The 13,068-nt window shown below is 30.2% G+C and overlaps 1 protein-coding gene across 5 annotated transcripts in view; it reads left to right on the forward strand.

The window, feature by feature from the left end:
• The window catches only part of LOC106458864, a 76,637-nt gene that overhangs the window by 30,313 nt on the left and 33,256 nt on the right, over nucleotides 1–13,068 (forward strand). For all 5 annotated transcript variants that reach the window (XR_002610451.1, XR_002610450.1, XM_022385217.1 and 2 more), the window contains exons 9-13: nucleotides 1,848–1,979; nucleotides 4,418–6,280; nucleotides 7,733–7,840; nucleotides 8,793–8,855; nucleotides 11,748–11,906. Coding sequence is in view for 3 of the 5 variants with exons in the window: in XM_022385217.1 (XP_022240925.1) it covers nucleotides 1,848–1,979; nucleotides 4,418–6,280; nucleotides 7,733–7,840; nucleotides 8,793–8,855; nucleotides 11,748–11,906 (2,325 nt within the window). In the remaining 2 variants the exon portion in view is untranslated. The remainder of the gene's footprint in view (nucleotides 1–1,847; nucleotides 1,980–4,417; nucleotides 6,281–7,732; nucleotides 7,841–8,792; nucleotides 8,856–11,747; nucleotides 11,907–13,068) is intronic.

The raw sequence follows: 13,068 nt of genomic DNA on the forward strand, positions 1-13,068 counted from the left end.
ATATATGCATATAGATTATTGCTATTTTGAAATAAATTCTTAAACTTATTTTTCTTAAAACATAGAACAGTAACTAAAGAAGTAAAGCAAACAATTATCTCTTCTAGTTTCAACCTTTGTACTCAGTTGCTGCTTAACATAGGTTGCTAAGCCTTTAAAAAATTTGCATGTGGAGGATATGAAACAAAATAATTTTTTTTAGGTTTTATATATAAATTTGAATAACTAAAAAGTCATAAGATGTATTTTAGTCTAAAAAATTAAATATTGAGCAGACTAAAGACAACCTACCTCGTTGAAGTATTGGTTCAAAAGAGAGAAATGGCACCAAGCCTGTTAAAATGGCTGAGAAAGCCACTAGGGGATATTCTGAGCTTCCAATTAGTTATTGATGTCATATATAGAAGTAAGTGTATATAAGGGAGCCTTTCCAAATATAGAAAGAGGTGGGTGGGGTGCCACTGTGTTTGAATTATTACATGAGTAATATCTTAGCAAATTAAAAAGATAAAAAGCTCTTATTTTATCTTCTTGCTTGTCAATATTGGTAATTTGAGTTTCTAATTCGTACGAAACTATAGACTTATATTATGACTTCATAAACGTCTAATTTGAACCAGTGCTGCATTCAACATACCATGTGACACACAAAAATCGATGTTTATTTGTGTTTTTTAATATTTGATTTTAAATTAAGAAATTGAGTAATATATATAGTACTAAAATTTGAATAATAATTTACAGTTTGATAGAAAAATTATTGACATAAATGTATGAAATACTAGTTCAATAAAATTTTAAATGCGAGTCAACAAATGAGATGACATGGCCTTTCACCCATGACCCGTCTCAAAAGGGTTAAAACAAATGTTAACTAAACATTTTTTTCATCTCACTTCATAAGTTCCATTAAATAAATATTGCAAAATGATTTAAGTAAAAACATGATATTAATTGATCATAATTTTTATATTGCAGTTTTTACATAGAAGAATTATATAATCATTATGTAATGTAAAATATTTTAACAATTTAATGTTTGAATTATTGCTAATAAAAATTTATTAAATGAAAATATTATGAGTTTTTTTTAGTTACATCAATACACATACATACAAATATAAAAATTTGTTTCAAAAAATTGAAAGTGATGATAAAAGAAATTTAAAGTCCAAAGGAAACCCTACTTGCAAAAAGTAGACCTACCTACTTTAAGAAGTAATCATTCCTGAAGAAAAACATTTACTGTTTGAAATGCTCAAATTATTAGGTTTTTCCACTTTAAAGCATCTTTCTTTAAAATGTTTAGCAAAAAACCTAAAACAGTAGAAGTAATACCTGTAAAATGTTATCACTTCATTTACACCTGTGAGAAGCTGGACAATTTGTTAGTGATCCATGCTAAAAGTCGCTTTGATACATATGATTATGGTTTCAGCTATCCAACTGTAAAAGACAAAAGTTTAATATTTGAGGACTTTCAGACAGAAAGATAAGTACTATTTGTTCATTACTGTTGCTTACACTTATTAGTTAAGTTTATTTAAAGCTTGTAATTAGAATAGTGTAAATTTCACAATGAGAAAATAACTTTGATGTTCATACTGACAGCCCACTATTATCAGCTTAATCTATTAGAAATGTCAAAATTTGAGTATTAAGTTATCTAGTTAATATGCTCCAAATTTAATTTTATTATAACAAAAGTATCAGCTATTTTTTGTGAAATTTCTTGAACTAATGTATTATTAGGCTAAGTACAACAATCTTTAGAAAAGTATTAATAAAAATATAACACCTTTATGTACAACACTTTAATTTACATATATATATATTAATGTTTTCAGCTTTTAGAAAAAGATAGACTTATTGCCAGTTTGGAAGCCCAAATCACAGCACTTAACCATGAACTTACTGTAAGGAGTGCCGAGTGTGAACGTCATCTTCTGGACCTAGAGTTTTGGCTAAAGCAAAATAAGGTAAAAGTCTGACAAAAAACTGTTATAAAACATGGTTTTAAAATAAGTATTTAAACTGTTTAAATATTAGTTTCTTTAAATGTTTATTTTATAATGATAATAGCTTAATAACAATAAAGAATTTGAGTACTTTATATTAAAATGATTTTGGAGCTGCATCACATTGTTGCAGTCCATGTTACCACATTCATTCATGCTATATCTGACTACCATGAATCTTGACAATAGCCCTGCAATGTAGTTTCCATTGGAAAAGACTGTCATATTAAGGTATCATATCCAAAACACACCACTTCTCCCTGCTTAGCTTTCCATAATCCATCTCGTTTCTGAAGACTATTTTTTCCAGTGCCCATTTAAACAGTACAATTGCATAGACATCCATAAGCAACTTGACCAGTATGTCCTCATATGGAATATCATGAATACCCATTTTATTCTTTAGCTGTATAAAGTATGTGATGGTTGAATGAAAGGTATGAGTGAATACTTGGTGAATCCATACCTTGTTGGTATCATCTCTAGATGGAAATTCTTCTTGATTACATTGAATACTGTTGCCTGGAGCATGTGGATGGCTTTTGTTACTCACCTGTCTGTTCATGGACTCTCATCTTTTACAAAATGTTTCACTTTACTTACCATGGCTAGGGTATGACTTGTCACTAGCTGATTCATATTCCTTTGTGTTTTAATAACATTAACTCTCCAAATAAGGACTCGACCATTTTGAGTGACGTTTTCAACCACCACGTAACTCTGAAACTAATTATACTCTAACTTTCAATGTGATAAGTGTATCTTCACAAAATTTAGCCATTTTCATTTTGCCATATGATGAGCTAAACAAATTTTGTTGAAATATGTAGAAAAATTTCTTTGTTTTTGCAGAAATAAATAATTGTGGTTTAAATTATGTATTACTTTTATTTACTAAATTCCAAAAAATTTATGAATAAACCAATTAAATGTCAAATTGTAACTAATATATACCATTCCACTACAACTTTATACTAGCTGTGATTATTATGTGACCTGCTGATTTACTTATTTAAAATTGTTTTGATATAATGTACTCCTCAACCTTTTGTATTAATCCTAACATATTTATGAACTTTAGAAAACTTTCTTAAATCTGTGTGTATTCTTATTATTTTCATATTGATAATGGGACTTAATTTTTTAGAAGTTTTGTATTTTACAGTAAAACTGCAGAGAATAAACTTAAGGCTGAGTTGTATCAGTTGAAAACTGAAATGAAAATTTTCGTTGTTTTTGATTTATTCACATCCAATAAGGAAGATCACAAATAATATCTCTTTCTTTAAATTTTCTGATGTTTAATTCCAATCAGTTTCATGTTACTTTCCCAGAAAAACATAAAGAAAAAATAGAAGCATCAATAGAGTTAACCAATAAAGCATAAACATTTTATCAGGACAGCAATTAAATTATGTTAATATAATAATTTAGCCTAATTTCTGTTACTTGTAAACAGATCTTGCTTACAGGCAACTTGCTTGTATCCAACTTAAGCTAGCAACAGAGGGAAATACATCAGTATGTGAAAAAAAATCTTGTTGATATTTGACATCATTCTGCCTATTGTTGTCTGCATTATTATTCAGTAGCTTAAAATATTTAATATATACTTTTTAATTTTAAGTTTAAAAAACAGTAATATCAAATGGTGATATTCCATGCATGTTACACCATAAATGAAAACTTAAAGCATGTAATATCATGGTGTGATGATGGAATTGATGTAGTTTGTATGTTGAAGATTTCTTTAGGTAAAATACAATCCACATAATCTTAGTTCTAAAAGAATAAGTGCTATAGAAATATTGTCGAGTCTTTTAAAGTGGTTTTTCAAGTTTAAAAATTTCATTTGTTCAGACACCTTAATGTGATTTTATTTAAAAAATATAACTGTCTTGTGTTATTAATGTAATTAAGTCTTTACATGTCAAAACAAATAAGATTTCTTGTTTGTTGTACATCTTTTTGCTGTGGTAAAATCAAAGTTGTAAAAGTTTTCAAATTTTTATGCATTTGAAATTTAAAACATTGTTAATTGAACATATAACAATATTAATAGGAAAAATGGCTTTTAATTTTATTCAGCCTTTCCTTGGAAAGCTTTTATAAATGTTGATTGCAGTATGAAGAAAGGGCTATTCCTGAAACATCCATTTTAGTATTTAAAATGTAAACCTACTAAAATTAACATATTTATGTTAATTTTTTTTATGTTTAGTTATTGAAAACACTAAACATTTTATTTTTTATCTTCTTTCGAAAAATTTAATGAAAATTATAAGGACTTTCCAAAAAAGGTTTTTGTTAAGGTAGAACGGAACATTGCACAATGTTTTTTAGCATTAAAAGTCATAAATTAAAAGAGAATATATAAAAAGTAGCTGTTGTTCTCACAGTCTCGTGCATCTGGAAGGGGTTATCACAGCTGCTGTTCCTCCCATCCCGAGTATACAGTTATTACTTCCAGCCCTTCTTGGGGAACGCAGTCTCTTCCTTCCATGTGTCGTGAACATTCGTTGCCACAGGAGTCGTCAGTTACTGAAGAACATTATGTCAGAAATAGCAGCCATTCATGCATAAGAGTAAAAGGTTGTGGTGTGTGTACATGTTCATCGGGTGACTATTATGCTCTTCCTTGTAATCATGCAAGTTCTCCAATTGGAGACACAGAGTGCTCATATGTAACACCAAACCCAGATGCTCAAAAATGTATGACCACCAGGAAGATGCATTCAGGAGCACAAACTGATATTATCGTAAAGGACACACTTGCAAAGATACTGAAGGATGAAGCTTGTCAAATAAGTAGTCCTTTATTACCCCTACAGCTATCAAACAGTAAAGTTGAAAATGCTTCTCAAACCAAATTAATGTCTAAATCTGTTTCATCCCAGACCATGGGTAAGTTTTGTGATGTATGCAATAATGAAATGGCATCTATACAGAACTTTCCAACAGAGCTACAAAATTGCTTACATATAAAATATGCTTCAACACAAACTGAAATATTATTTTCAACTGAGGATAATGACCCGGTCAACCACAAGGAAAAGGATAAAGTTACCCTGGATCACGTGATGCTTATATGTGGACGATGTGGTTCTTCAGCTGTGACTGTGAATCCAAATTATGTGGATGTAGATGAAACGTTGTCCACTTCATTACCTTATCATCTAAGGCAGGATAGTCCCGAACTAGATGGATTTGTTGATTGTTTCTCACGCACTTTGGAACCAATTGAAGAAGAACCTAATTGTCAGGAAGAGAAGGCACAAGATGCTCTTCTTCCTGTTTCATCATCATATGCTGTTATAACATTTCCTGATAATTTTGGTAAACAACACAGTGAAGAAATTACAAAAAGACATGTTTTTCAAACTGGTTCCTGTAACGAAGTCAAGTGTTTTTCATCACAGATAAACACTTTATCTGAAAACTATAGCATTTCACATGCTGACAATAATTCAAATGTTCATTCTGCTCAAGAGAAGGAAACTTTTGAAGTACCCACTTCTTCTTTTCAGACAAACATATCTCCCGAAGTTCACTCTTCATCATCTCAAACAAATATAATTCCTGATGTCCAAATTTCATGTTGGACAAACTCAAATTCTAAAATCCAGCCTTCATCTCAGACAGACATAACTCCTGAAGTTCAGATTTCTTTATCTCCAACAAACCTATCTCCTGAAATCAATACTTCATCATCTCAGACAGACATACCCCCTGAAGTCCAGTCTTCATCATTACAGACAAACACACTTCCTGAAGTCCTGTCTTCTTCATCTCAGACAGACATACCTCCTGAAGTACAGTCTTCGTCATCCCAGACAAACAAACCTCCTGAAGTTCTGTCTTCTTCATCTCAGGCAAATATAATTCCTGAAATCCAGACTTCTTCATGTCAGACAAACTCAAATCCTAAAATCCAGTCATCATGTCAAACAAACATACCTCCTGAAATTCTGTCTTCTTCATCTCAGACAGATCTATCTCCTGAAATCAATACTTCTTCATCTCAGACTAAGATAAACAAAAAAAACCAGTTTTCTCAGTCTGAAATAATTACAGAAACACAGTCATCTCAGACTGAGTTAAAAACAGAGTCAAAGTTTTGTAAGACAAATGAAGGTACAGGTATTTTTAATCATTGTGAAATACAACCAAACAATCATTTTCTAAGTGATGAACCTATCCTTGTCCAGTCACCTGATCAGAATCCCTTGGAAACTACTGTGCTCCATTCCCAGACTTACCAGGTGAGTGTATTGTTGAAACGAGGTCTGAATTAGTTGTATAAAACTTATGTGCCATACTTAACAGGTGATTGTATTGTTGAAAATAGGACTGAGTTAGTTGTGTTAAACTAATGTGCCTCATTCCCAGACTTAACAGCTGAGAGTATTGTTGAAACTAGGACTGAATTAAATATGTAAAAAAACTACGTTGCTTCATTTCCAGACCTTAACAGGTGAGTGTATTATTGAAGCTAAGTCTGAATTAGTTATGTAAAACTGTGTGTGTGTGTGTGTGTGTGTGCATACCATGCAAGTTTACCTGTTGTGCTAGGTACACTCAATTATTTGACAAACTGCCAGGGGAATATAAAAAATATGTTACTTTTTATATATTTCACATATTATTTTAGAAAAAGTAATAACTTAAGGCTTAACGAATTCCAAAATCACCACTATTTTATGCTTTGTAATACCGTCCAGTATTGTGAGTTTGCTTGTAAGCATACCTAGTTGTTGACCTTGATAGTACTTCTAACAACTACAGGGAAATGTTTAATTCGGAATAAAGTTTTCTTTTGTCCTACAAAAAAGTCTGCAGTAGTTAATGGTATAAAGTCTGGGCATTTTTCAGGGTGTTCTAATTTGAAATGGTACATAAAATGACCACAGCTTGAAATTAATTGTGTCAAGCAGGTTCTTCTCTATAGATTGTTTTTGTAACCAATGTTTAGGGTGTAATACATTATAGGCTGTTTAATGTAGAAAAGCTTTTTAAACAGTTATACAGTATCAAGTAAGTATGGGTATATAAGTAAATACACACAATGTAAATTGATCTAGGTGTTGAATGGTCAAGTTGGAGGATGTTTCTAGAAGACCTGTGTATGTTTGTGGAAAACAAAATTGTATCTTGTTTATGATTATGATGATAAGAATGAAATTTTGTTCAGTATTGACTGTTTTGTGTATACTTTAATATAAACATTATATACTGAAAGCTGTTTTTAAAACATTTGAATAGCAGCCATGCTTTTTTGTCTAGTACTTCTTGCTTCTACTAATTCAGTTGAAATTATCATAATTCTTTCATATGGCACAGTAGGTTGTCTGGTGTGTCAACTGGATCATATAATATTTGGATTAAATGTAATGAAAAGGACTAAAAGTGTATATGTTACAAAACCACTCTTAGAACCTACATTTGTGACACAAACACTGTTTGTTCAAAAATATGTTTAATCTGCCTTAAGATATATTAGCATAATTATAACACATTCTGATTTTGTTAAGAAGAAATACTTTTCTTTACCACAGTTTATCCACCAAGGTGTAGAATAGGAATAAGAAGCAAGGTTTCATTATTAGCATTTGAGATTGTCTTTAAAGAAATCTAATCAGAGTGTATGTTAATTTGTTTTAAGATGTTATTTGCTTGTAAATGATTTCTGATGGTGATTTTATTATTATTATTAGCCCGTTGATAACCAAAATGTTGCATCACTACATTATAATAGTGATCACTCTGAAGTTCAGCATTTTGTACAAAAACTGAAGGATCAACTTAGAAAAGCTGAGGATAAGGTGAGCAAAGGATTTGTACTAAATGTTATAGAGATTGCCACCAATTTCTTTATAGTACATAAGCTGCAAATCTAAATTTTAATTTGGAATTTTTAAATCACCTGTAAGTTTTATTGAAAAGGATTTTTTTTATGAAATTGACTTCACTAATTTACGTATAAAGAAAATTACTGTTGTCAATAAAAATGAATTTAAACCTTAGTTTTTGTTGAAAATAGTAGATATAGTAACATCATTGTCATTATAAAGTGATAGAGTATTACATCCAGTTTTCCAAATATTGACTGACTATTTCTGTTTTCTTCACCTGTTATTATGTGATATTAAATTTACAGGAATATAGAAGAATCCACATCTTTTTGATATTTTTGTTTATGACACTTGCTTCAAGCTTTACTTTTAGTTCTGTGTGTGGACATGCTTATTACTTGTTTTATTAATGATTGAATAATGCTACTGAACTGTACACATAGTTCCAGTGTTTTTTCTTTGTAGTGTTTATCCAAATACTAAAGTTTTTCAGATTTGAAAGCTCTATGTATATTATTCACATTTAATTTGATATACTTTTCATCCTTTTTTAAGTTAATGAAAGAATGAAAACAACGTATTAAAGAAATTATCTTGTTTATTCCATCTAAATGCTCAGTCTAAGATTGGTTTATTGTTTGCATGCTTATGTCTATATGATAGTAATATTTAACTTTTACCTTCAAGAGCTTTCTGTTATAAATTTTCTTGGTTATTGTAAATAACAAGCACAAGTTGATGGTAATTTTATTCTTCTGTGAGGTAAACAAATTACACCTTTGATAAAATGAACCAATGTTAGCTGCTGGTACTTTTAATCTATTATCTTTTTTATCTTTCTCTCTCTCTTTTTGTATGATCTTGGTTTCAGTGTATGCCTGTTGCACATCAGAATTAAATACTTAAATCTTTTATTTTTAAGGCTATGGCTAAGGAGATTCTTCTTGAACAACTGCAGAATCATCTCCAGGTATCATTTAAAGAAGTAAGTCTCTTTAAGTTCAGTAGAACATATGATTACAACATCTCTGTATGCAGTACTCATGGGTTTGTAGTGTAAGTTCATACAGACAAATTAATTTTCTGTGTGCAATACTTGTGAGTTTGTTTGTAGTGTCAGTTTATACAGACAAATTAATTTTATATGTACAATACTCGTGGGTTCATTTGTAGTGTAAGTTCCTGCAAATAGCTTAATTTCCTATGTGCAGTACTCGTGGGTTTGTTTCTGGTTTAAGTTCTTACAAACAACTTAATCTCCTGTATAAAATACTTGAGGGTTTGTTTGTATTATAAATTCCTTAAATAACTTAATTTCCTATATGCAGTATTTGTAAATTTGTTTATAGTGTAAGTTCGTACAAGCAACTTAATTTCCTGTGTGCAGTACTTGTGAGTTTGTTTTTAATGTAACCTCATACACACAACTTAATTTTCTGTGTGCACTACTTAATACTTATGGGTTTGATTATAGTGCAAATTCCTACAAACAACTTAATTACCTGTTTTCAATACTCGTGGGTTTGATTATAGTGCAAATTCCTACAAACAACTTAATTACCTGTTTTCAATACTTGTGGGTTTGTTTATAATGTAAGTTCACACAAACAACTTAATTTTCTGTGTGCAATACTCATGAATTTGTTTGTAGTGTCAATTCATACAAACAACTTAATTTCTGTGTGCAGTACTCATGGGTTTGCTTGTATTGTCATTTGTACAAACAAGTTACTTTTCTGTGTGCTCATAGGTTTCTTTGTTGTATCAGTTCATACACACAACTTAATTTCCTGTGTGCAGTACTTGTGAGTTTGTTTTTAATGTAAGCTCATACACACAACTGTGAAATATTTATGGGTTTGTTTGTAGTGAAAATTCATATAACTGGTTTAATTGGTTTTTACTGACACATGGACACTATGTTCATGTTGACAGAACTAGGTTAATGAAAACTATTTTTGTTTTTTTCTGCTATTTGCTTGTTTAGTAATAAGTTGGCAAGCAATGATTTATAAACATAATGAAGCAATTTATTTTTAGATAGAACATTGGTCTGTCAGATATGAAGATATTCCATATGAAACAATATTTTTGCTACACATTTTTTATGAAGTATAATTGTCAAGTAGGCTGTTTAATCTTATTTGTCTGTTTATAAATGTGTGTAATTTAGGGAATTTTCAAATCTTAAAAAAATGTGATGAGAGATCTAGTATTTTTTTAATTATGGATACACCAGAGTAAGTATAATAAGGATAAAGTATGATTCAGTGTAACTTTAACAGGAGCAAACATTGTCCAGCTTGTTTTTATCAAGGATAGTATGATTCAGTGTAACTTTAACAGGAGCAAACATTGTCCAGCTTGTTTTTAACTCTGCATTAGTCTTCTTTTCCAGGGTCTGAGCAGACACCATCATAAAAATTAATTTAAAAATATTTAGATAATAATAAAATATTATTTTGTAAACAAAAACACCAACACTCAATTATTTTTTCTTTATTAATCAATAAATGAATATTGAATATTACAGCTTGTTTCTTTTTTTTACCATCTAAACTAAGTGTAGCAATTTAACACAAACTAGCCAAATAATGAAATTACTGAGAAGAGCAAACATGTACGTGCTTCTATCTGTCAGCACCATTGTTTACAAAATATTTGGGATCCGTGAAGACCCTGGAAGACTGATGCAGGGTTAACAAAAATAATTCTTGATCTAGGACTACTTTAACAGGAGTAAACTTGGTCCAGCATATTTTAAACAAGAATAGGCTGATTCAGTGTGACTTTAATAGGAGTAAACTTTGTCCAGCATGTTTTTATCAAGGATAGTCTGATTCAATGTGACTTTAGCAGGAGTAAACTTTGTCCAGCATGTTTTTTATCAAGGATATTCTGATTCAGTGTGACTTTAACAGGAGTAAACTTGGTCCAGCATGTTTATAACAAGGACAGTAGGATTCAGTGTGACTAACAGACGTAAACTTTGTCCACCTTGTTTTTAACAAGGATAATGCTTGACTGAGTGTGACTTTAACAGGAGTAAATATGGTCCTGCATGTTTTTAACAAGAATAGTCTGATTCAGTGTGACTTTAACAATAGTAAACTTAGTACAGAATCTTTTTAACAAGAATAATGCTTGATTCAGTGTGACTTTAACAGGAGTAGAATTTTTCCAAGATGATTTTAACAAGGATAATGCTTGATCCCCAATGATCTTAACAAGAGTTAACTTTGTCCAGAATGATTTTAACAAGGATAATGCTTGATCTCCAATGACTTTATCAAGATTGTTACTTGATTGAGGATGGTTTCAACAAAAATAAAACTTAAATCAGCATGGTTTTAACAAGCGTTGATCCAGATCCAGCATACATTTACAGGATTCAAATAAAATGTAATCCAATATAATATTAACAGAACAGAGACAGGAACCAGCATGATTTCTACAAGAGCTGAAATTTATCCAGCATGATTTTAGTACAAGGAAAACTTAGTTTGAAGAGTATCTTATACTGATCTAAATAATTAAATATATGCTATTACAGTCTTAAGTAGAAAGCATAAAATAACTTTTTCTAATATTTATTACAGTTTGAATTAAATAGAGAATACTGAAAGTTCTCAAACAAATTAAATTCCAGCAGTTAATGTGGCACACATGAATATCAACCAAAAAATATATATGCATTATATAAAATATACACTTACAGTTGTAAATTGCACAAAATCCATTAACACATTATGAAAATTATGCTAACATTGCATCTTTATTTTCATGAAATATACTGTTTATATTGAGATAAAAAATATCCAAACAAAAAGTAACTTAGGAAATAATTACAATTTGTAAACTTGTGCCATATTTTCAGCTTGAACTGAAGGACAAAGCCCTAGAAAATGTAGAAAGGAAGTTAAACACTACTCGCCAAGATTGTCAGAACTTGCGTGGTAAGATTTCTGAATTAGAGAAAGAGATAGAAAAGTATCTTGAAGATGCCAAACAAAGAGAAGATAACTTACAAAAACATGTAAGTCATTGGCTACACCAATTTAATTATCTTGGATCAAACAAAGTAAAATATCATTAATAGTTTCATTTTGAGATTACTTAGTGATTATAAATATTATAAGTTACAGTTTTTACAGGAATAAAGAATATTTTTTAAGACAAGTACAATGTTTTGATCACTAGTGTGATCATTCTCAAGTGCAGGTGATGATCATTTTATGGACAAACTGTTATCAAAGGCCACTAAACTGCTTCTGGAGCCACAGGAATTATAATGAAACTTTCACATTTTATCCCATGGAAACCCTAATGGGAGGGGAACTAATTGACAAAAGTCGACTTAAAACTTGAGAATGATTGCACCAGTGATTGAAATGTCATACCTGTCTTAAAAATAATCTTCCTTACTGTAAAAGCTGTAACTTGTAATAAAATAAAGCAAAATATTGTCGTTCCTATCTGTTGCTGTATTTTTTTTGAAGTAACCTTTACAGATCAATGGTCTAAAGTTTGTATCAGAAAAATAGAGATTTAATTGCTGAAATGAGTAAGGGAAAATAATTATAATATCATTGTATAATAGCACATGAAATTATAGTTAGGTGAATGATTTCTTTTTTATGGTGATAAAAGATGGTACTTGCATCTATAATGTTCATACTCACTGAATATTTTTGTAATCATCCATTGCAAGTTTGCCCAGTAAATGTTGTTAATGGACATATATGATTGATATACATAGTTTGGACATCAATGTTGGATCTTTCTTGAAGAAAAGTTGAAATCTCTAATGTTGCTTAAATAAGAAATGTGAATAAAATGTTAACAGCTCAGCTATATAAGGTAATCTGTAAACAAAGATTGAAAAATTCAAAAGCATATAATTTGGTTAGTTGGGAATTCACTGAGAATTAGATAATACACAAAGTTTACAACCAGAAGTTACTGTAAGTTAGTGTATCTGTTGTAAGCTTAGTTTATAATTGTGACTGTTGCTAAAGATGTTTTCATTTGAAGTCTTCGAGGAAGTTAAGCTCGATGATGTATAGAATTTAGGAGACATTGTGGAACTATCTGGCTTTATTTTTTTAATACCTCTATGTGTGTTATCTTCCAATCCTAGAAGAATCCAGTAAAAGCCTTGTAAATAATATTAACTTTCATAAAAAGATAAGAATTTA

This window comes from Limulus polyphemus, unplaced genomic scaffold (genome assembly GCF_000517525.1).
Source record: "Limulus polyphemus unplaced genomic scaffold, Limulus_polyphemus-2.1.2 Scaffold525, whole genome shotgun sequence".
NCBI classification, from domain to species: Eukaryota; Metazoa; Arthropoda; class Merostomata; order Xiphosura; family Limulidae; genus Limulus; species Limulus polyphemus.